General features: G+C 37.4%; 1 protein-coding gene across 3 annotated transcripts in view; it reads left to right on the top strand.

Annotated features, from left to right (window-relative positions):
• Positions 1-22,693, top strand: part of HYCC2 (hyccin PI4KA lipid kinase complex subunit 2) — a 58,118-nt gene extending 35,425 nt beyond the window's left edge. For 2 of the 3 annotated variants that reach the window (XM_072418733.1, XM_072418734.1), the window contains 4 exons: positions 938-1,054; positions 1,649-1,736; positions 1,929-2,088; positions 11,652-22,693. In XM_072418733.1, coding sequence (XP_072274834.1) covers positions 938-1,054; positions 1,649-1,736; positions 1,929-2,088; positions 11,652-12,247 — 961 coding nt within the window. In that variant the 3' untranslated portion in view covers positions 12,248-22,693. Of the gene's footprint in view, positions 1-937; positions 1,055-1,648; positions 1,737-1,928; positions 2,089-5,422; positions 5,561-11,651 lie in introns of all 3 variants that reach the window. The other variant, XM_072418735.1, reaches the window with a different exon arrangement.
• The last annotated feature ends 2,734 nt before the right edge of the window (positions 22,694-25,427 follow it).

Genomic DNA, 25,427 nt, shown 5'->3' with positions numbered 1-25,427 from the left:
GAGGCTAACCTTATTGGTGCAGCTTCCCAAAATGTGACTGCCTTATGCTTGGGCTGGAGCACCTGGAGGCTAGCAAAGAATCCTATTGTCCTGAGAATTCCAGTCATTACAAGGGGCTTGGCATAGCCCCATGTGTTCCAATTGAAGCTACTTAAAAACTGTACAGTCTTAACTCAAGGTAGTGGTTAAATTATACAGCTTAGATATATAGCTTAGATATATGTTTAATATCTTTTATGATAACCAAGTTTAAGCTTGGGGAGTATACCACAAACATGAGTACACAAACTTTGAAGACAAAAACTTGTAGCTTCTTTGAAACAAAATATTATAGATTTAAAAAAAAAATATTAAAATGTATGACAAATTTAAAATTATCTTTTCGGCGCAACCTTTTAAATACAGCCGGACCGCTAACTTTTCCTAAGTATTTCAGTAATAACAGCCTCAATATTTCTTTCAGATACAGATTTTTTTTTTTGCTGTCATTTCTACCTGACCACCTCCTCAGCAGCGGTTCTCTCACTCAAATCACCACTTCTGAACACCTTGGATCCTACCTTTTTCTTTCAGAAATCTGTTCATGATAGGACGAATGGTCACTAAGTGATAACGTTCTCAACAAATTCCCATTGGGACGTTAACCTGACCACTATCTGTTGAAATATTAGGGATTTAATATGTATAGTTGATTGGTCCTCTACCCCATAACACCCTGCCCAAAAACCTCAGCTTCTCTTATTCTCTTCTTTTGTTGAATCTTTCATCCTACTACTTCAGGCACAGATTTTTTTTTTTAATCACTTCAGATGCGGGTAGTGCTAGAAGGGGACAAAAAGATTATACTATATAGCATGTGGGTAGTTGGGTAGTTTCATGTGATCTATAGCAATACTTAATATTCATTTTAACAATTATTTTGTCTACTTGATTGCAGATTGTGTGTTAGTGGCTTTCCCCGGCAGCATGAGAAGCGCTGGAAAGAAATGTGTGGTCGTGTCATGCTTGATCCTGGCTTCATGGTCCAGCTTCTTACTGGTGTCTATCATGCTATGTAAGTCTTCTGATTTAATTCCTAAATCCACTTTTATCCCACTTTCCAAAAATTCCATTTCTGATAATGTATCTTTGCATACATGACACAGTCCATATTAAAGCTATAAAAATCCATTCTGACTGGAATATTTTCACCTGACAACAACAATATTGAAAACTGTCAGGAAAAAGTCATATTTTGATCCAGGTTTCTCCAGCAGTAGTGTAAACTTAGACTAATGTACTTTTTCAAGTTTGTTCGGCTATTAATAATAACATCAAAAGGTAAGTTTTCAATAGTAACCAATCAATTTTGGCTCAACTAAAATTGTATCAGCCTGAAAAAAAAATGATTACCTGGTTTCCATGGGTCTTAGTGGTACTTTCATAGGGCTGTATGTTATCCAGAGATGTAAGCTTGCTTTTCTTTTTGGAATGCTCAGCTGTCTAAAACTATATGCCTAATATAATTGCAAAGTTACCACCACTCATTAGCTTGAGTCTTTTTTTTGTCTTTCTCATTGATATTATTTCTGTAGATATTTTATAGGCAAATAGTTCTTACTAATAGTTCTTACACAAGTGTGTTATTTGTTGCTGTGTCTATGGACAGATACAATGGAGAATGGGAACTTGGGCAGGAGGTTCTCGATGACATCATTTATCGAGCCCAGCTGGAGCTCTACTCTCAGCCCCTGTTGGTAAGTTACTAGTTTTATGGTTTAATGTTCTCTTCAGTGTTTAGTGTTTACAGAGAGTATATAGGATGAGCAGGTGGTAATACCAGGTTAGATGCAACAGTTGGAAGTATTGTTGGTGGTCAATCCATGTAAGTGATGTTTCAGGCAGTTGTATTTCATGATGATGTTTATTAGTCTTTTCTCTGTGTTCAGGTTGCAAATGCTATGAAAAATTCCTTGCCATTTGATGCTCCGGACTCATCACAACATGGCCAGAAAGTATTAAAGGTTGAAGTGACTCCAACAGTCCCTCGTATCTCTAGAACAGCCATCACCACTGCCTCTATACGTAGACATCGCTGGAGGAGGGAAGGTAATGACTACAATCTATAATGGATTTCTTATGTGTGCAATGTTTTCTGGTCATCAGATATTCCTATTGATAGATCTTCAGATCTCCTACCTGGATGGAAAAAAATGAGTAAAATACTTATCAACTATAATCACTCTAATTGTGCTTATGTGTAGAAAATTCATTGGCAATTTTTTGCATTACAAATTTAGGTGTTTATTTCTGTGTATATCCAAAATAGGATTCAATATTTTTTATCTTTTGTTCAAATGATTCTGTTCAAATGTATTGGGTAGACTTGTACCCAAGAGTCACCCCATGGTAAATATTTTCCAAACAGAAACAATAACTGTGGCCATCCATTAAAGTTCCCCGTATTTCTCTGCAAGGGCGGCCAGTTGTCTGACAACCAGTCATGCTGCGCTGTGATGCACCTTTAGAGGGTTGTATTCATGGGTAGCTATGTTGTCCTGAAACCTATCACTTTTATGATGTGCGCAAAGATAGAGGTACAGTCTTAACCCTGGTTTGTTGACATGTAAGACAAAGGGGAGTTTTATTAAGAAAAAAGGGGATGCTGTGGTGCAGCCCTTTTGGTTGATCATGGCAGCAGTGGTGCATAGAATATTGGTAAATTCAGCCCCAAAAATCCTCTGTTTTGGGGCTGATAGGTTGGTTATATGTGGTTATATAAATATGTTTTATAGTAACACAAGTTTTGCCTATGGTATCAAACAAAGTCCTTCAAAATTTTTGTGTGGTATTGAGAATTGGTCTTGTGCAGTTTTTTTTTTTTTCCCCGTGCAATTGAGCATTAATATTACCACAACCAGATCCTCTAAGCAACCTCAACTCCCAGTGTTTTTAGGCTTTACTTTAAAATTAACAGAAGCTCTTGTTACTTTTTTGAGGTTACTTTTGGTAACTAAAACCATTGGAACTAATCGAAGGCCAAACTTTTTACTTTTTTAAAGCTAAACTCTAGGAAGATGCAAATGGATGCAATTCTGTACTAATACCTATGTATATTATTCAAGCAGTGTAAGGAATTAAATTTGTCTTGATATGAAAGCTTTCAGGCTCCGTACAGAAGGGCTGATGTGTGAGGAAACAGCAGTACAAAGAGCTAATCAATGTATATGCTTGGTAGTAGCGTGTGCATAGGAAGTAAAAGCAGAGGTGGGCTTATCAGTTGCTGCATCTCCATTTACTGTTCAGTCATGTGCTCCTGTAAAACCAGGATGACCTGGGCTCAGGAAGTCCGGTTTAATGATGCTGGCCCACAGAGGACATTTTAGCACCAAAAAAGTACTGTGGGTATAATCTCTGGAGTGAAGGTGAATATTGCAGCAAAAGCTGGTTCTGTTTTATTTTATTTTTTTTCAAATAGGTTATATTTAAAGAAAATAATTGTTTGTTTTATTCAGGACAATGCCTAAAGTCAAAGAACTTGCCCATAGTCCGCTTTTGCCAGAATCTTTTAACTATCACCCCTACCTGTGCAGATTGAATATGGTTCTGGTGAGATTTCCAACTGCACTGCAAAGGCACTAAAAAGTGGAGGAGAATGAAAATATCCATATATTTTACTTTATTCACTGATCCTGGGACTGAACTAAAAATTAAGAGCAGTTCTCCACGAGAGTTCCATGAAACACTAGGTTTACTCCAGAAGTTTCTAGGGGTTCCTTGAGCATTGAGCACTTTGTGCCTCTCAAGTCAGTTTTAACAACATAAATATTCTTTTTGTCTATCTGTAAGGTTGAAATTATTTTCACTAGCCAGCAAAATAAGAGGTATTTTTCCCACTAACCGGCAAGCTAATGCACTGTGAACTGTGGATATAAAATTTTTAGCAGGGGTTCCTTAAAGACCTAAAAGTTATTGTTAGAAAGGTTGAGAAACAAAAAGGTTTAGACTAAAAGCATGTAAAGAACTTATATACATGTGTTGCGTGTACACTGAATTTAATTTAGCTGGTTATGTCTTGCCTAGATTTATATAATGTTGAGTTTTGTTTCAAATTAAGGGGTGGGTAAGAACAGTTTTGGGGCAAGGTCCTTTAGCACCCAAGCTGAAATTCGTGCATTGTGTCACTTTCCACCCCTCCAAGTTCTTGTCATGAATTCATCAACTTAGGTTACAGTTCTTGCTATTTAGTGTAACATGTTAAAAATGTATTAATGCGAGTTTGGAACAACTGACAGATCCACCTGTAGTTTCATTTGTCCTATCCCTGTGCTTCAGCTAAAGCATTTTTATATTTGGACTACAGGATAAGACCCTTTTTGTATCTGTATTACAAGGCCCCTTGCATGGTAGGGAATTTAAAATGGAGTGTATTTGTTTGAATGGCTGAATACATTTTTCCTCTGTACAATACCTAGATATATGTAAATGTCTATCCAATGCCATTCATCTTTGTAGAAGGTTTAGGCAGCAATGTATATTAATATGCCTTTGAGTAGCAGCTGATCCCAGCAATGTGCATTAGTCATGTGTAACCTGTAGGCATGTCCTCTCACTTCCTATAGACACCTCTTTCAGTACAAAGGCATCAATTATATTATTTTGATTCCTTCAGGCAACTGATCCTGACTGTTCTTCACAGTTAAACTGTAAAAATAATATTAGTTAATCTTTTCATGAAAATATTTTTCTCCAAACACAACATGATAAATTCCCTCTTTCGATACATTCAACCTTTTTGGATTTTGCTGGTCACTATCCCTGTTTATGATCATAAATGCAATGACTTGTCATTTGCCTAACAGATATACTATATCTGTATACAAGTCCTGTAATCTGCCCTTCAAATGCTTGCACTTATGTTTAAATGCTAATTGTCCATTTAAACACATCACTTTACTGTTTCATGTTTCTGTTTGTTCTGTCATGTATGTCTTCATTTTCAGCTTTACATATTCTGGTTGCAATTTTATTAATTTAGCTGCAAATTGCAATTGTGTGTCATAATGTAGCAAATTTGCAGTTCCTTTGCATGTATAAAACATTATTTTGGCAATTTAATAACGTCTTATGTAGATACTGTGTTTATTTTGTATAATGTTTGTATTTTTTTATAGTGATTGTTTTATTTGTGAAACAATTTTTTAACAATTGGTAAACATGCTTTTTTAAGCAAACTCACTCAGTAGAGACTTCATCATTATTGCTGAACTTTTAGTATTGTGTTCATTTTCACGATCATTTGATTTCATTTAGCTTGCAAATTTTACTTCTCTGTCACCGTTCTGAAAACTTTCTTTGTCCTAATTTTGTTTGGACAAGTTACAGCAAATAAAAAGGAACAGACACAATGTTCAAACTAAATTGTTCCTGTGTTGCATCCCAGATGGTTTTGACCTCACAAGTGAATCGAATCCAGGCTCCCCGATCTTGCACATCATTCCAAACCTAGGGGAAACCCGAGAGGGGGATGTTCTTGTGTACCTGACACCTGAAACCATCTCTCCAGATGCTGCTACTGAGGGTAGGCCGGATGTCTTCAGGGAGGAGTTAGCAAGAGAGTTGGTTGAGGGTAATCATCGCTCATTTACATTTGTTCAGGCTGCTTCTCTACCGAGCATTTGATAACTTTCTTTAGCGTGCTCCGTTCCTCTGGTTCCAGCTTATGATCAGGTATTACATTTCTTCATTGGCCCTCCAAGCATTTGATTGCAGCTACCTCCAGGTGAACAGCTTAGCATGGCGAGCGTTTTAAATATATATGCACGCAGGAAAGCTCAAAAAGCATGCAGGCTACCAAGGTGAACTCTCATTTCTTACTTGTTCTGTGGCAGAATATTTTAAGATCATATTCATTCCTTATCTGTATAGCATTAGGTAGACATACATGCATGGGAAAAAGATGTAAAAGTTAAATATAGATGACATTTGAATTTTCAAATGTTAACTCAAAATATGTTACAATTTTTCTGCAATAAACTAAGGTAATAGCAGGGATTAACCTAAGATAAACCTGTGCTATTCTCCCTTCAGTGCAGACTTCTAATGAAAATCCTGATCATCACTTTCAATATGACCTATAAATTAAATAGTCCTGGAACTGATAGTCCTAAGTAATTTAAGACCTTATTTGATAAAAAATTTTAGTCGTGAGTGCTAGTTCTTATATGCAGTAAACACCATCAAGGACCAGCATACAGTTACAGCCCCTGGCCGGAAAACTAAATTCTTGTAAAGTTATTGATAGATGAAAGCAATGTTGAATGATTTATTAGAACAATTTCATTCTTATTTAGTCACCTGGAACTAGTGGAATGACCTGGAATGACAGGGATTATAAATTCATTGTTGATTTTAATGCCTGTAATCCCTTGCAAAATACTATAACCGAAAACACACTTGAAATGAGACTTCAAACTCCTAATCCTATCAATCACGATAGAATGTTAACAAAGAATTTTTTTGGCTGCATGTGCATGGCGCTGAAGATTTGGAAGGGGATTTGGCTCTTGCCTTTCTCACTTTTTCACTGTAAGCTCTCTGACATTCGAGGAGACACCTTTCTTTGGGAAGGGGCAGGGGATGCTTTGTTCCGATATTTTGTTTTCCATCCTTAATATCCTGTGCAGCTTACACCATGGAGTTTTATTTTGCCAAAACAGCATCCTTTTCATTTCATGCAATAATTTGCAATCCTCAGCCTTATACTTAGAGACCTAAAGTACAATACTTTATATTTTTGCTCATTGAGTTAGATTGTTTTTTGGTTTATTTAATTGGGTCACAGACCTGACATAATATATATTTTATAAACATTGCATTTTGATTACAAGCTGAGCTTAGTGCATATGAATATGCAGAGGCTTAACATTGTTAGTGTGTATAACTGCTAGGTTGCTCCATATTTTTGTTCAGTCACCAACCTTTCGGCACAGTGGCTGTGCGTTCCCTGGTTCCTTCATTCCAAGTGATCAGAATCTGCAGATGTTTTTTAAAACACTCTCTAAACTAGACCAGTACTGCAGGTTTCATGCGTGATGAAATCGCCAGATCTCCGCTACTACAATATTATACTGCATTGGGAGGAAGGTTGGGGGGTTTTCTAGAGAGACGTTTTATCTTTTTTATGCAGTATGTAAAATGCCCATGTGACAAAGCAGCACAGGGGGCTTTAATTAAATGATTACAGAAGTAGGCCAAGTGAGAGATTTTCTAGTAGCAGTAAAATCTTTTAGAACAAGAATTGTCATGTTCCCCACTGTACTCATTCCCAATTTACATATTGTGAGCAGGGGTGTAGTCATAAAAAAGAAGAGGGGCACAGTACTAATAATGGCGAGCACGCATGTGCATCGTTGTTATGTAAACGTGCCTGCTCCACTACACCCCTGCCTAAGTGTGACTCAAAGGGGAAGAAACTTCCCCCAGAGTTACCTCATGATACCAGAACCCGTCCACTTATTGGGTGGGTTGTGTTCAAAGAGACAACCCACACACCATCATGAGCCTGCAGTTCCATCTATACGGGAGACATGGTCCTTGGCTCTGGCTGGTGACCCCCCCCCCCCTCCACCGGGGTCCTTCTGACCCCGCGGGGAGGCGGACCGACCAGAGCTGCGGATCACCAAAAAATTCTTTGCAAATTAAGAGTGGGCACATGTGCTTATTCCTGAAAAGAGAGAAGGCATGGCGTTCTCACCCGTGCCCGCCTGTGTACACCCCTGATTGTCAGGGGTTCGCATCAAATGACAGGATGACGGTGAGGCAAATCCACGCATGCAAGTTCCCTTTAGTGCCCCTGCCTGTGTGTTTGTTGATCAAAACAGAAAAAGTAAAGTGTTGGTTCCATTACCAGGGAAAAAAGTCCATAAACAAAATATTCAGCCTAGCTAGCATTATTTTTACACTTGGTAGCAAACAGACTGACCCACAGCCAGTGTAACCTCCAGCCACACAATTGCTGCTTAGCACAGGGTGCGCTAATTAGACTTCTGGGCCCTGATAAAATTTGGAACCTGGAATTAGAAAGCTGTCCCATCCTGCCCTTGCAGATTTACAGTAAAACCAGCCCCAGAACAGAAATTTAAAAAACCAGCAGAGAGACCTACCGGTTCTGTGCAGACCTATGCTAGTTTTACCTCGGATGTGGTAATCTGAGATATCTATGTCCCATCATGGGTCCAAGCAGCACTCTGCCTACTAATACAGGTGACCTTTTTGTTACTGTGCTACAATATTTTAAATAATAGTCACTGCAATTATTACAAAATGTTTCATTAAGTTTGGTGTTGTAACCATAATGGTATAATCCATAATTCTTTCTGTCATTGGTTGTATGAATTCTGTGTGCTGTTTGCCAGACTGACCTCTTCTATTCAGAGGACCCTGAACTTCATTTACGGATGGCCCTCCCTTCATCCTGGGAGATACCCAGTAGTCTTGTTTTATAGGTAGATAAAGTAAGAGTAAAAACACTGCTGTGTTCTGGACATCTACAACTGTTAATCTTTTGCCTAATGTTTCATTTACATTGCAGGTTTTAGCTATATGCCCTGCATAGGGCAGTTAATTCTACTTGTAAATTTCAATGCTGGAAAGGTATAACCATTTTTATTCTGTTATATGATGCCACTGCACAGTGTGGCATTTTCTTGAAAGCATAATGGTCTCAATGCAGCAATTTGTACAACTCTATTACACTACATACTCTATATACATTAATCCCAAATGTTTTAATTTACTATGAAAATAAAAAAAAACAAATCACTGTTTTTGCACTGCTGTCTCCTAATAAAAGTCGTGTTATCACGTCTTTCAACTACATTACACTATAGGTTTTTGTCTTTAGAACAGGATTCTAGTGCTGGACCCTAATCCTGTGTGACAAGCAGATTGTCAGGAATTCCTTTTTATTAGGGACTGCATGTTTTTTAGGTTCCCAGAAAAATTCAAACTTAAAATTTACTAAACATAGGAAAGCAATACTTGAAGCTCAACTGTGGCTTCAAAATTCTTGTGAAGGTCAGAAAGCAGTGAATGGAATCCCTTGCGGTAGCTTTGTGCTCTTGTGTATACAACTGAATAAATGGGGTACATTCTTCCCTTTTATTATGGCAGCCTGTGAATGTAGGGGTATATGATTAATGGATGCCATTCCCTCTCCATTCTTAAGGATAATGTACTTGTGCTTTACCAGAGAGCTATAGTTCTGCTGAAAAAAGTAGCATTTTTTGTTATGCATTATTGACGATGGAAGGATCGGTGTTATATGGATTCAGAGACAGAGAAAGTGATTGCTGTCCAACTTAATAGTAGTTCTTCACTTCTCAGGGTCTACTTTCTGGTCCGTAGATGTTTGATATTGATTGGAAATGATTTTTAGAGATTCTCAAACTACACTGCTTACTTTAGGGTTATTTAGGTGTCTGCCAAGTCCACACTAGTCTACTACTACTTGCATTGTCTAGCAGAGTTTTTAATTATAATAAGGAGCAGTTCTTCAAAAATTACAGGCCTAATCTTTTTCAGCAGTTTAATTCTGTTGTATTCAATACAGTAGTTTTAGTATTAAAATCCCTATTGCATGTTTGATTACTGGCTTGCATGGGATCATTGCTAACACTTTTAAAGCTATGTGTGCCTGCCCCTAATAATTTTGCGTGTGCTTTCATTAGAGGAACTAAATCCTAGGGAACTGATGGCCAAGGTAGGAACTAAACAGGTAGGTGAGGCTTCTAGCTACTTGATGCATTAATTAATACAAACCTAATGTATTATATTTGATTTATAAGTATTATTTTGTTATCGCTAACATTTAGGTTAGCCTGCCTGGAAAATGTTGCTTTTGGTAAAGGGTAATGTGTCATTCTGTCCTTCACTCAACATGTTGCTCCCACCTTCTCAGAGCTATTGATGGCCCTATTGGCCTATTAGGTCTACAAAATAGGCAGCATTTTTTTAGGGTGGAGGTAAGGGACAGTTTGTATGTTGTGTCTACACCGATTGTTTGTGGTCTGCTCCATACTTCACCTCATTTATTTCAAATGTTTACTATTTGTATGATTTAATACAGTCTTGCTCATCACCTTTGTGATAAGCCCCACAGTGAGTTGCAATATTAAAGTTCCATAGACCATAGAGGTTATCAGTGGCCATGCTATTTGACACACCTGAAGGTGTCAGCAGCATTGCCCAGATGTCTATAAGAAAGTGAAGATTCAACATGCTTATGTGAATATTGCTCTGCTTCTCCAGCAGGGTTCTTTCAGTTTTTTTTGTTAGCTAAGCATCAGGATTACTTTAAATAAGGGCTCCATGTCTTTGTTACTGGAAATTAAAACTTCAGCTCTAGCTATTAAAAATAATCAGCGTCGTCATTTTTAGTTAACAAAGTATTTTCCCATGTGGGGTTAATTTGGCTTCTGTCTCATTATGATTTTGTTTTGTCTTTAGGAAACCACATTAACAATATTATAATAGACCGACCTTTTTCAACCTTGTGTTTTCCTCCTCACTGATTGCAGCTGGGACAGTACAGAGAGGAGGTGTAGAAGGCTGCCAATTCTAGCATGAAAGCAGATGTTTAGGGACATTGTCCACCTGTGCCAAAGGATAGCTTACAGTGTTATAAAAATGCCAGGTGGATAAACCTTTTACATCTTAAAGGATATTATCCATGTTTGTAATTATAGGACAAGTTGGAAAAATTCAATAATATGAAGAAAGGATTAGGTAAAGTCCTTGCTTTGCAAGAGTTTGCAGAAAGTGCTGCCAAGTTTTTAGCTTATAAAAACTCACTGATGTAAAGGCAATCAACAAACATTTTGCTCTAGTCTGATCCCAGAGAATAAGTTATTCACTGTGCTGTCATTTTATACAGTATGGAGAAGGTGAAGCCAGACTGTAATTCACACCCCTTAGTGTCACTGCTTTTTGCATAGATCCAGAGATCCAGCAGAAATTGAGATGAGGGTTTTGCTGATGGCTCATAATAGACATGATTTAATAAAGCTCTCCAAGGCTGGAGAGGATACACTTTCATTAGTGAAGATGAGTGATCCAGCAAACCTGGAATGGATTTATTAAGTCATTTGCTATTTTGCTAATTTTGCATCTAAGTATCTGTGCTGCCCTTTCAGCTTTAGGCTGAATGTTTTTGAAATAATGAGTGCAATTAAAACCACTTTTAGAACAGATTATGACAGTCCCAATATGTTTATTATGCTTTAGGAAATAGAAAGGTTTATTTAACAAGATAACAAAGAACAGTTATCTCACATCTAATACTCTAAAGTAATCCACCCTTCCAATGATCCTTCCAGTCCTTCCAGTGATGCTTGTTTAGTGAAGTGAATGGACAGATCCTGGAAGTCATTTGGGCTTTATTGTGCAAGTGCTGCTGGATGTAAACAATCAGAAGTGGTCTTCAGCCAGAAACAATAAGATTTCAGTAAGTATGAAAGGAAGGTTGGCTTACTTTAGCTCAGGCCTGGGAGAGAAACAGGATAACTGTACTTTGTTTGAAAGTATGGCTATCCTTGAACATAATAAAACCCTGTAATATTTAATGTTTTATACAAACAGATCATTCATATTGTTTCTCTTGTTTATTTTAGGTCCCGAAGGCACCTTTACTGGAGAAGACTCCATCAATCTTAATGATGCAGATGAAGGTTTTTCATCAGGCACCTCCGTTATAAGCCAGCCTGTCGGAGCCAAACAAGCTTCCTCTGTATCTCAAAGAAGCAGTTCAAGAAAAGCAGGCAGTGTACGATCTGTCAAAGAGAAAGAGCAACCTAGTCCATCAAAGCCCAGTGAAAGTCGGGAGAGCACACCTAGGAAACAGCCTGTTCCCATGGCTGCAGACACTTCACTTGAGGCGATTGAGCTGTCACCCTTAAAAAAGCACCTGAGCCTTCCTGCAGGCCATGTGGTGCCAAAAGCAAATAGTCTTAGTCTGATCCGAACCTCCAGCACTTCATCCAGTAAATCTTTCGACCATGTTAATGGCAGTCAGGCAAGTGGAAGTGGTGGAATAGATGGAGTGACAAACCTTTCCACATGCAACACCAATCGCTTTTCAACAATAAGCTTACAAGAGGACCGATTAGGCCATGCAGGAGAGGGCAAAGACCTATTATCTGCTGGTGCCCCCTTGACCAAACAGTCTCGATCCCCAAGTTTCAATATGCAGTTAATCTCCCAAGTGTAGGTTAACCAGCTGTGCATAGGAATAGTTCTGTTTTGTTAAGTTTCCAATCTTTTTGATTACCCTAATAGGTTTGTGCTTAAGCAAAGCAAGAGCAATACAGATTACTGTCCCGAAATTCCCGATTCTTATTCTACATGCAGTTTTCCTGTCCAAACTCCCACCTTTTTCTTCCCTTTCCTGGGTGAAGTGCAATTTAGGAAAATTCCCATTTCATCACTGTGAGTCTGCAATGAATTTCTGTCAGGAAGATAGTCAACTTCAAGGAAGTTTTGGTAATGTGCTTATAGCTGGCACAGAGGTTTCATGATATCTTCATCTACCACTTGTCCATGTGACTTGATTCAAATGTCATTGGACCGCTGAGTTTGTGAAATTAGTTTATCTATGACTGAAGTTAAATCATCTGTTTTACTGTGACTTTGGACAATCCCGTTTCCTGCTTTCCTCTGGTAACCTTCAGAAAACATGTACTTCAGTATATTGCATTTATCATCTGTTGACAGCAGATATATTTTGATTTCAAGTTTCTTAATTTTCCATTTCCCAACATATATGTCTTCCCTCTTTCCACAGTGTGTGGGGTTTGTTTGACCTACGGATTTAAAGTTGGACACAAAAAAACCCTAAATGAAAACCAGATTGTCTTTTTAGGATTTTCACTATACCTACTGGCTAACGCTTGCAGTTGGATGTCAAGTTCAATGTCGGGTAAAAGGAGGGACTCCATAGGCTGTCTATTCTTTTTGCAATCAGCCGAAGAGCCCTCTCAGCTGCTTCCCTAAGTCCCTTTTCCCCCAGTATCTATTAAGATCTCAAACCCACCATGGTGTTTGTTCCAGTCCAGCAAGGCCAGTTATGAGAACACATCAGGGAGTGTCATACAGTCTGCTGGAATTGCTGTTGTACAAAATGATATTGTGTTCTCTGTCCTTTTGGTAAGCCTCTTGAGCACACTGCCATTGCTATTGACCATGTGTTTTGTAAGTTGTGATAACATCCCTAGACTTACTTAATCCTGGAACGGTAGGGATAGTGGGTGTGTTGATTAGTGCTATGTGAATCCCACAACTTTTAACAACCCACTAAAACAAGATTATATGTTTTAGCTTTCCTTCTGCTAATCTAGCCGTGAATGTATTGGGTTGTTCAATGGCAGCATTTGGAAACTAGTTACATTATCCATAAGTACTGTGTGGTTAAAGCTGTTATTTTCTTGTCCAGTAGCTCGGTTTTATTGGAGCAGTACTAGTCTGCTAGTGTCCCCTGGCTTGTAGATGTTTACATTGTTACTGTCCAGAAGGAACCCTACCACCTTCTGTCGTTTGTTTTAGGCAACTAAGTTATTGTTAGCTGCAGATGCTTACAACCAAGACTTGACGCTGTGTTGCAAATTAGCAACACGTTCCGATCATCTTCTTGCCCTATAAAAGTAATGGCTGGTTACGTGCACACAGATCTGCTGTCATACAGTGTGCTTGCTGTAAAGTTACATATATTTGTGTTCTGACATCTGCTAAGAAAGAGTCTAACCTCTGTATTCTTCATGCTGGATTACTTAGAATAGCATCAGCCTAAACTTGCAGCTCTCGATCAAATGAAGCTTGGAAAAAGTAGCTGCTAACTGGCACCCTTTTAAAGAAATTCAGAAGGGACCAGTATACTGTATCAACAAGTGGATGTAATGCTGGCTGTAAGTCCTGTCTACTGGGCTGCTGCTATAGAAGTGGCAATAATAATATAAATAGTTATACTGTGCATATGCAGACCTATTTCTTTAGCTGGAGACAGCTGATGTAATGGTTGGCTCAGCATCAAGGTCAGTGTTGATTCCGCTGAGCAAATGGAGCAGTAGCTTCCATATGTTGCTTTTCTTTTATGTAAAATCTGTTCTGACTCCTAGAATGTGGCAGAGATGCTATTGGTATACAGTACATGCAATAAGATTCTTAGTAAGAAGTTACTAGGAGTAAAACCACAAAACTGGGCTCATTAAACCATAAAATGGGCAACATTTAAAGGGCATATGCCCATAGCAATCTGAATATTTGCATGTTAAAACTAAAAGACCTTCCTAAGAGCAAATGTCACAACTTGCTTGTTGTTAACCCTCATCTGATCAGTAAAGCTTCTTCTGTGCCCTTCTGTTTAAGTGAACCTACCACTAAGTGTTAATGAAAGTTGCCATTTTAAACTCATTGTAAAGATTTCTGATTGCCGGGTTGTAAAGCCGATAGTGGCAGTCACACATTTGAAGCAAGCATGCAAATACCACAATAAGATGAACCCCTGAGCTTCATACTCATTCTGGTTGAGCGATTAAATACAGAGGATCAGAATGCCAGGATCAGGAGGATTAAAGGTGGAGGTTCAGAACACCAACCAGGCAAACTGTATTTTTTAGAACCAGGTAAAAATGGCAGCTTAAATATTTTTTCAGTTCATGTTCACTTTGAGATCACAATACAGGTTACAATTTACAGTACAGTAATGTGCACAATCTCCTTTGGATTTCCCAAAGCTATGTAAAATGTGGGATTTATTTGTAGCAAGTTGGACAGGCCCTTGCACTATATGCGTGTTGGTAGATTTGAAGGAAACGGTACAGTCAGATTGTAATGTGTGTTGTTAGCTTAACTGAGACTTGTCTTGTTTTCTTGGCTAGGATCCACCAACTGCCAATTACTCTGTCTATTGAGGAGTCCAAATGTTTTATAGAACAGTTGAATAGCAGTAATTGTAGTTATGAAGTTACATCTCAGTTAGTGGATCTAATTAATAAAAGGCACTGAAGTTGTGATAAATAGGACTATTTAAAATTCAATCCGTTTGTATCTATTGAGGCAAGCCTTTGCACCACATATTTGTTGGTTGATCTAAAGGACATTATGGGCTTTATATTAGAGTCTCAAGAACAGTTACTGCTCTTTAACTACCTGACCTCCCATACTGCACCCTCAGATAAGATGCAAGCGGTTAACAGGCCAGCAATTGTCAGAACTGAGGTGACCTTTGACAGCAGTTTTTTCATTTAATTACTGATTAATGCTGATATATTATTTTAGTGGATCGTTTTGTGCACCAAACTAGTATTTATCCCATCAGTCCAAAGTAAGCAGATCATGTCACTGTGGAATAAGGCAGCTGGGGGTACAGAACCCCACACCTTATGACAAGCTACATTCTTACAGATATTTTAAAGGCCCATTATACCCTAAAATAATAACATAACAGTAGAGATAAAATGTCCCATACCTGTACAGACAGAGAATAGGAATTTATAGAGCATTGCTATGCAGGCTTCTGCTCTTTGTAAGCCGCCATTCATTAAGCAAAGGGAGGCACCAAAATGACATTTGACAAAAAGATTAAAGAACAGGTGACATGTTAATTGGATTAAGCCATTCAATGCTTTGTCATGGTAACCTTAAATAGCTTCTCTTAGATAACCTCCAATATTTATTTACATATTTATTAAACATCAGTATACAATTTGGGTATAGTGACCCATAAGGATCAACTCCCTTTAAAATTAATAAAAAGCAGGTAATAATGTATGTTGATATAAAATAATCTCAAAAGTATTTTTTTATGTGGAGCTACAGATAACAAATTTGTAACTAAACCTATAGATCATATTGCATAATTTTCTGTACAATAAAATGTATAAATCACTGGAAAATGTTACAAAGCTGCACAATTTAAACATATTATATACTCTAAAAACGACCTAGTCAAAGCATAACTTTAGTGCAAACTGCAGATAGAAGAATTATCATCTTTTTCTGCAAATGTCATGCTTGGCAGCAATCCTGCTTACCCCAGGGGTCTTTTGATAAAGTTGTTAAAATATAGGTCGTAAAAGTCGTTGCTAACCAGTTGAAAATCTTGAGAGATGGGAAGGGCAGATCTTGACTGTATTAGGGTGTTTCTATAATTTTAAGATAAAACCCTCTAATTGTTTCTCCTATATACTCAGTTTGTATTGCCTGGCTTTGTGACATTGCAATGCTGCTTTAAATCTGTCTGTGACTTGGGCTAAGGTGAAGGGTGTAGGGTGGAAATTCCGAACACTTCTTTTACCCTCATCCTTCAATCTGTTTTGGTCCCAGACTGACTCCATATTTCTGTTTTCTATGCTATATCGTGAAACGCTGTGAGGTAATCCAGACACAATGGAACATCACAGAACCAAATGCTATCCCTGGCTGTTTTAAGCAGCACAATTAATTCAGTGTAACGAATGTTCTTTTTGGACAAACCGGAGCTTTGAGAATTTCTTTTTTAAAGCACCATACATGGGGGCATTTTCTTACTTAACTTGTAACACTGATCTGATGAGCATCACATTTACCCTGCATTTTCAAAGCATTTAACAAGCTTACTTTGATTTTCTTGAGGTTATCTCAGTTCCAGTGTTGAATTACTGAACTAGTATCTATACAGTTATCCAAACTTTTTATTTTCACAATCCTCAGATTTGGAGTTTAGGATTTCACTTTTTTTTTTTTTTTGTTACTGTATATGAGCCTGATTGGAAAACTTCCCCTCACTTCCCATATTTGTAACAAGAAACCAGGACAGACATAGAATGAGTATGCAGCTCGGATATAGGCATTCTTGTTTCTGGTGTAGAGAAACTACTGAAACAAAAATATCTGATTTAAATCAGCATTCTTTATCATTAGTTCTGCAATGGCATCTTATGTAGTTTTTGTTGGTGCTAGGTCCAAAATAAAATAAAAACTATATGAAAGGTCCTGATCTTTAATTGCTATAACATGCTTTTCAGCTGTCTCTATACCTACTGGGAAATATTTCTTTTTGCTTTTTTCTGTGACCATTCGCATATGGACAGGAAGTGAAGGAAAAGTTTCATCTTCTCCCTTCCGAAAAAAGTTTTGCTCGGAAATGGAAAAAATGGCTGTAGAGTTACAAACATTATTAGCATTTTGTAGCACTGGTTAAAACTTGCTAAAATAGTGACACTATGAAAGGTGCCATCGCTAAACCCAATTTAAAGAGTTGCAATTTCTTGGTGTCAGTCACACCCCTGAAACAAGCTTGCAGATAACTGTGTGCAAGTTAGCTGAATACCTGAACCTAATTCTCATTCTGAGTTAGTGATTCAGTAGGTAATACAGGCAGAGGATGAGAAAACCAACAAGACAAGCTGCTTTTTTTAAATTTTACATAATTTCTTAGTGCACCATACTTTTGTATATGCAAGAAAATGTCAATATGATAGGTCAGCTTTACTAAAGATAGTCTTCCTTTTTAGCAGCATGGCCTGCCCATGTTTGCATCCATCTTTGAATTAAACAAGCAGCTTCTATTGCCCATTAGTTTGTGCCAGTTCCTTACAGCAGAGCAGGATATCCTAGGACTCAACAGTGTTGATAGAAAAAAAACTTTTCATCACAAAAGCCATACTGACATTTTTTTTTCAAATGTTGCTTAGACATATGTGTCCTTTTTTAATAAAAGTGCATTTATTCTATAAAGAATTTGGCAAATCTCAAGAAAGCTTGTCAAATTCTTCGGAATTCTTCTTTAAATGTGATGCTTCTCACGCTAGCGTTTGCATGCTAAGGTTAAACAGTGTTTGTGTGTTTATGGCCTACAAACTTCATACACCTTATTCAGTTAGATACATCTGTGCTGGCAGCCTATAGATGTTAAATTCAAATTATCAATAAAAGCACAACTCCATCTTTCCAGCAAATGTAATACTGTAGGAAGGGAAAATCAGCTTTAATAGTAATATTGATTACTCAATTACATTATCTCCTAAGGTTTTGCAGCACCAAGCCACAAATCTGAGCTCTTTTAGTTGGAGAGGATTTTGAGCATTTGTCATTGGCCAGCTTATCTTTATGGTCTGTGAAAGCAGAAGAGTAAAACAATATAGACATCGGACAATTTTTCTGCAGTGTTACATTTCTTGGAGTTGTAGAATGATCCTATATCTCTAAATGATGCAATTAATGGATTGTGTAGTAATACTCTATTATTATTGTAGTAAAGAAGATGATGGCATATTGCCATGCGTGCCCTTGTTCCATTGAGTGGACTGTGTATCTGTTGGTTTAGAGAAAGTATGGCTTGTATCAAAGTATTTTTATATCACTGAAGACCGAGACTGTTTCTATTTTGGTATACATTTTAATGTATGTGTCACTTAAGTACGATCCATTCAAATATTTCTAAATAAGCACAGTATTTCCTAGAGAAATTTGCTGCATAACATTCCACAACAGTCCTACAGAAGGCTTTATTGTTGAATTGTGTCCTTCTTAGCATATTGTCATTACTAAATATTAGTGGTGTAGAAATACCTGTTGCTTAGTTTGAACAAATCTTCTTGAATAGTAAATAAGTATAAAGCAGGATGGGAACATGGGAAATCACAGAACATCCCTTTTTTTTGTGATGGCCAAAGATGGTTCAGCGGATTTTTAATGCCTTTTAGATGAAAAATAGTAACACATGTGAGGTAAACAGTTATAGCAGTAAAAAGACCAGGGCACATTAGTGTCAGGAATATTGGACCAATATTCTAAGAATGCCTACATTTGAATACAAAAGAGCCCAGATTTCAAGAGCCTCCTTTTTTTTCTTTTACAGAATATTGCTTTCAAATTTATTTTAGGACTTAAAATGTAGTATATGAATCACAGAATAAAAAAGTATTTTGTGTTATCATGCTATATGTATGCATGTTTTAGTTCTTTTCCTTTTATATATTTGCATATGGCATTTTGGGGGTTCGTTTCCTCTTTTTTTAATGTCCACAAGTTTTTGGCTAGCTTGGGCTAGAAAAGTACTTCTTTTGCACGGCATGCCATTTTTGAAATGTATTTATCTCAGGCAGGAATGTACGAGGAGGTGCTGAGAAGTTCATGGCTTTGCCCCCTTCTAGATGAAATAGACAAATGAGTGTGTGGGCATATGACAGCCTAATATCTTAGTATGTAACTGTGCAAATATCAGGTCTTTGCGATTCTTAAAACTGTTTTTTCATTTAGTGAGAAGCTGTAATGTCAGAAGCTGTGATTTTCTCCAGGGTAAGTCAGCAAAGGACATTCACACAGAGATCTCAAAAACACTGGGGGAGAAGTGTCCTTTCCCTGGAGAAACAAAAACTTAATGACGGGCCGTAACTCCAACAACGTGAAACTTGCTTGTGCCTCTGCAATCACAGCTTCTCACTAAAAGAAAAAAACGTTTTAAGAATCGCAAAGACCTGGTATTTGCACCGTTAAATACTAATATATTAGGCTATTATATGACCCCACACTCATTTTTGACTTTCACCTGGAAGGGGGCAAAGCCAGGAACCTTTCAGCACCCCCTCGTCCAGGCTGTGGGCTGGAGCTCCATTTAAAGTACTTTAGCTGATATATATTTATTATAAAATTGTCACTTTGTCGTTCCTAATACAAAAGCACATTAAAAGGTGTGGTAGAACACCAATAATGTATTCTAACCTGTTATCTGAACTTCCATTCTATTCCTTATATTTTTATTATATGCTAGATTTACCTTTTTTTTCTGAAAATGTAGAATATTCTTTACTGTTCTCTGGCAACAGCTGTATCCACTAGTCAGTTATTTGTTACCTAACAATGTAGACACAGTGCTGAAAAACACAACTTAAGTTTTCCTGCTCATGATTTCTACAAATCAGAAAAGTAAAATTATATATGCTGGAAGCTCTTTTACTATTTTTTCCTATTTTCCCTTGGCACTATTTTCCATTTCTACTCTATACTATTAGGAAGTAGATTTAGATAAGTAATCAGACTGCAATGTTATTTTGTCCAAAATCTGGGAAGCTATCCACAAATGTAAATTCTTCTGAAATTCTATTACAACCTTAACAAACACATTAAGGTGGCTCCGTTGTCAAAATAAAGGTTTAAAATAATGTTGCCCCTGCAAAGAAGTCATAAAATGCTCACTCCATCTGTTAGTTATTGCAGTAGTGAAGAGTTGCTGGTTAAGGTTCCTGCAGTATGACATTTACAAGAATGTTGGAATCCCGGGCACTTCTGCACTCAGTGGTTCAATTACATGTATCTGTAGTGTCCTGTTGGGAGAAACCACAGAGCCAACAAATCAACACAGGTTCAATAAGATCTTTAGCCAGCGTTGTTTTCTGCGCTACTGTTCAGATCAGCAGAATGGGAAGAAGCAGTGGTAAGAATCCAATGTCTTCTCTGCAGGGGCATATTTTTTTAATCATTTATTTTAGCAGCATAGTCCCTTTAATAAAAGATTTGTAAAAGAGAGAGTGTTAGCTGCTTATGCTTATTGAAGTCGATATTTGATTCCTAGTTGCATTCATGCATTGATGAATGTCAGAACTGTTGAAACACTTACAAAGTCACGAAAAAACAAAAAATCTTTATCCAAGGTTGAGAGGTGGTATTGCCTAGTTGGCAATATCCTGATGGACCTTGTCAAACAAACTGATTACACCATTATATGATTTTGTATCAGGTTTATGTTTAGATTTATATATTGTTTTATTTTCTCAAGTTGATTTTGTTATTCCTTCAATACAGGTATTGTCTTGTCTCTTATGGTTTTATTTATTCTATGCTATAACTCAGGGTTGGTAATCTTGCTGAAGATGGTTGCATGCAGAAAATTAAACTAAGAAGTTTTCTCATTCTAGAAACTAGACCCCGAAAACTGAAATATTTAAAAGGCATTCAAAAGGAATACAAGAAGTTAAAAAATGTACATGTTTTGTGCAGCTGCATGTAGAGGTGGTTAGTGGACCTCAGTAGCTAATAGCTTTACATACTGAATACACATTTCTCCTTGTACTACTCAGTGTAAAAAATCTGCTGATGATACATGTTGTAGGTTAATATGGAGGAGTTCACCACACCTAAGCATTGACCATTGACTGTCTGTAGGTGCTATACAGTAAAATGCTCAAAACCCTTTCCATGAGCCAATACACCAGTTCTACCAGTGGTTGTTCATTGCAATTTTCTTCCGCTGTACATGGCATAAATATGTTGCAGTTGGGTATTCAAACTACACCCCTTCGGTTAAACTACACCTGTGCCCAGACTATAAACAATAAATTATTTGCCTTTACTTATTAAATAAAAACAGAAAAAAGCCATCACAAACTTTTCTATCTGCTTGTATTGTCATTCCAAAAGATCCTCAAAATTTACAACAAAGGAAGCAACTGAAATCCAAATTCAGTGTCTAACAGCTTAGAAAGAACTGCTTTGTTGGAGGGCTGGGCGATATTCTGATGCTTCTGTTTGTGCAATCAAAAAAAACAAGCCATCCAAGACCCATTCAGCTGTTAGTATTGTGAAGTAATTCATTCTAAAGGATCTTCAAAAATCACAACGAAGACTCTAAAGCTAGATTTCAATTGGTTTCTAACTGCTTCTGGTGCCTCTGTTGTGAACTTTAAAGGTGAATGTTGGTGCATTGCCTGTAGCTACAGGTCAATGGCTTATACTGACTAGGTGAATACGTTTGTGTGCATAGTCTGGTAACAGGTTCATTTCAGTTATTACACTGCTTTATTATTATACAGTTGTTACTGAATCAGTAACAAGCCATCCTGAAGGGTACTACATTTCAAAAGGCAAATACATTTCAATTCTAGAAGAACTCCAGCCTAGTGTATTGGGGATACGTTATAGACATGTTACCCAATGAGTACAATTCACCAGTGACAATGGAAGTCTTTTGCTGAATTGTGGGTGCTTGCTCAAACAGGGTGATCTTTTTTACCTCTTTTCATCATCTTTTTCCTTTAAATCTTGCAAAACTGGTGATCGGTCTGGCAAACAATTTAGATGAGCGGAGTACTATCATCAAAGAGCATCTGCAGCAGCTTGTTTCTATCATTTCTTTTACTGTCTTTAATGGAAGCTTTCTTTTTCTATGTTGATTTGCAATCACTCAAAGCTGGTGAGCTAACTGGTGCCCCTTTGCCTGCATGAAGGCATTCCCTGGTATGCTAGTGTGAAACTAAGAGTTTAGTACATGTGCTAAGAGGAGCACTGCTGCTTTCTGGACTTGCACATTTTGCAGGTTCACTGATCTCTATAGTGACAAGTAAGCTGTGTCTTGCCCCATTGGCTGGGATTTAGCGGTTTACTCATGCCTCTTGGGACCAGTGTATTTTTGTTATTTCTGTAAAGTGCAGAAGGAATAAAACCTATTGAAGATCATATTATCGGTGCATGTCGGACAATATTTATAACTGTCTTACTGAAAGCTGGTAAATGCTGTTCACTGTTGTTGAAATGTGAAACTTAGTTGCTGTTAACAAATGTAAATATCTACCAGAGAGTAAAAGAAATATTTTAATTCATTGTAAATAGAGATGTACAAATTTCTGAATCATCCAGAATATCTATACTATGTTAAATAAATATTGTACTGTTTCTGGCTTCACAATTCTGTTTTTTTTTTCCAAGCAAAGTATGCAATGATGTTAGACTAAGCTGGGGCCACCCTATGAGGGAAACCTCATTCATGTTACAAGAACATCTGCACCTTACAGCATACAGATATCTATGGTTTATGTCATACAGAGTAACACAATCTTTTTTTTTTTTTCCCTAATAAGTTTAGGTGAAAAAGTTTAGGTGAACCCTTAGACTGGATTTACTGGGACCTGGAGTTGCTGTCACCTGTTCACCTGCCGAGACACCAACCTGGATAAACAACAAGAATACAGGGCATTGGGACTCTGTGTATCTATAAAGCAAGGCAAAAAATTGGGAATTTCCACTTAAATGACACATCTGCTCTTGTAATGACAACTTGAGTGTATACGTTGAGGTTACTTAAAGAGTCTATTAATTTTTTTTTTTTAGAGAAGATTCAAATATCATTTACCTAGAATTCGCTTTTTGTTTACCAATCAAATCCAATTATAAAAAATGTAAAAAAAAAAAAAAATTCAAATTAAGATTTATCCACCTTTTTCGTGTTAAAAGGGTCATGATAGATCCACTTTATGGCTTGGTTTACATATCAAATGATTGTTGCCCAAGATGCTTGTGCTTGTCTCCAATCGAGACATTAGGCCTCATTAATTAAAGCTCTCCAATGCTGGAGAGGATACACTTTCATCACTGAAGCTGGGTAATCCAGCAAACCTGGAATGGATCTGGTCCAGAATTTGCAGCAAAAAACATTTGCTAGCAGTTAGCAAGTGACTTTAAATAAATCCATTCCAGGTTTGCTGGATCACCCAGCTTCACTGATGAAAATGTATGCTCTCTCCAGCCTTGGAGAGCTTTACTAAACCAGGGCCAATTTACAGTGGTCTGGAGCTTTAGTCTCATTAGTGCATTACGTTCTGTCAAAAAGAAACATCCAGCCTGGAATAGTGTAGTGCAGTAGCAATATTCTACACTAAACCATGGCAGAGAAAGTCAACTTCAATTTTCCCTATAGTCAGACGTTTGGGTGATTCCACATAACTGCTCTTCACAAAATGTTATTGAGCTTTGCTGCACGGCTGACCTGAAGAAAGAAGCAGAAGTCTGAGCAGAATGTGCTTCATTCTCGGTGACTGGATAATAAATCACATCTGCTGCCCTGATATTGTTATTTTCATATTGAGGTCACTGCGATTGTTGTAATTCTGAGCCATCATGACATTAGAGAGGGCTTTCATTTTTATCATTCACAAGCGGTGCACTATGAAATATTTCCAATTACAGATTTAATATTTTATCCATTAGAAATTACTTACAGCGGAGACCAAATGGGGAGCTTTGTTTTTATGGTTCAAAGAGACGTTTCACAATTGCTTGCTATACTGCAACGTTAAGCAGCACATTTTAACTTTGAAAAATAGGATATAATCATCACAAATGAAATGAGGGTTTTAACCCCACAATGGTCTTTTTTTAGTGTTTAGTGGGACTGCACATCGCCTCCTAATCTAGAGATGCAACTGGAAATCTCTCCAGAGTCAACCGCATTCCCACCTTAGGTGTCACAGGAACAATTGTCCCATTAAAGGTATTTTCATCTCCTACTCTGGTGACCACTGCATAGGTTTCTATTTCAGTGACACTAGTCACCAGGACACAATGGGTTGAACTATGAAGAAGCAGCATGTTGAGGTGTTTCCAGTTGTCAGAGCCAATACCTAACATATTAATATTCATCTGCCCCAATCACTGAGGACTTTGTCCGGTGGTATGAGCAGAGCAAAGATGATAAATGTATGTGGTAATCTTTCCAAGTGTTTTCCACTGGGCCCTGTTCATGATTGGGGGAGGGTTGTTCACTTTCCTTGTTTAAAGTTCTGTCTAAAAGGAACTGTGTAAGAACATGCCTGGATAGAGTATCTTGATCTGATAATTCTAAGCTGAAACTTGTTCAGATGGAGCTGGATAGAAGCTGCTGCTGACATTTCAAGAATAGTTAATTGGTTACAGAATAAGGAACATGTGGCTGCTTAAAGGTAAACGTCCTAAACTATCCTGATAAAAGATCTGTTACAATGTAAAGAAAATACTGAGCAGCCTCTTACAGCCATAGATCTTAACTGTCACTCATCTTACACACTCAGTGAATTGATTTGCCATTATCAAGAATTTATTCAACTTATTTACCTCCTACACGCCAGGGATGCACCCAGAAAGTCCTGGGACAATCAAAGATGTTGGTTTGCTATACCTTGTTGGTCATTTCACACCAACCTGAGAGGAGTAGTGTTACACATTACCCCATTAGTCTTGTCCTTATTTGTGTCTGCCTTGAGTTACTGAGGAGATAGAACTTAGAATGGAATAAAAAGGCCCAGGGATGGATTGTCATACGTGGAGTTAGAAGAATTTAATTTCCCCTTTTATGAGATATAATTAGTTTGAATGGCTTTTCTTTCCTCTTAATCGAGAGACTGCATTAGTCAAATACCAGTAAAAAATTACTAGAACAACATACCTTGATAGGTTTTTCCAAATATATATATATATATATATATATATATTTGTGATTGGATCTATTAAATGTGTGTTGAGTGATGTGCAGATCACTAAGTATTATACTAAATGGGAAATTGCAGCTCAGCTACCATAAGTTGCTCGATTTCACCCACTGTTGCCGCTCTGCTACAGCTGTGAAAAATGTCATAGCACATTTATTTCTTTTTATTTTTAAAGAGATT

The sequence above is a fragment of the Pyxicephalus adspersus genome, chromosome 7, assembly GCF_032062135.1.
Source record: "Pyxicephalus adspersus chromosome 7, UCB_Pads_2.0, whole genome shotgun sequence".
Taxonomy (NCBI): domain Eukaryota; kingdom Metazoa; phylum Chordata; class Amphibia; order Anura; family Pyxicephalidae; genus Pyxicephalus; species Pyxicephalus adspersus.
This window is presented reverse-complemented; position numbering and strand designations above follow the sequence as displayed.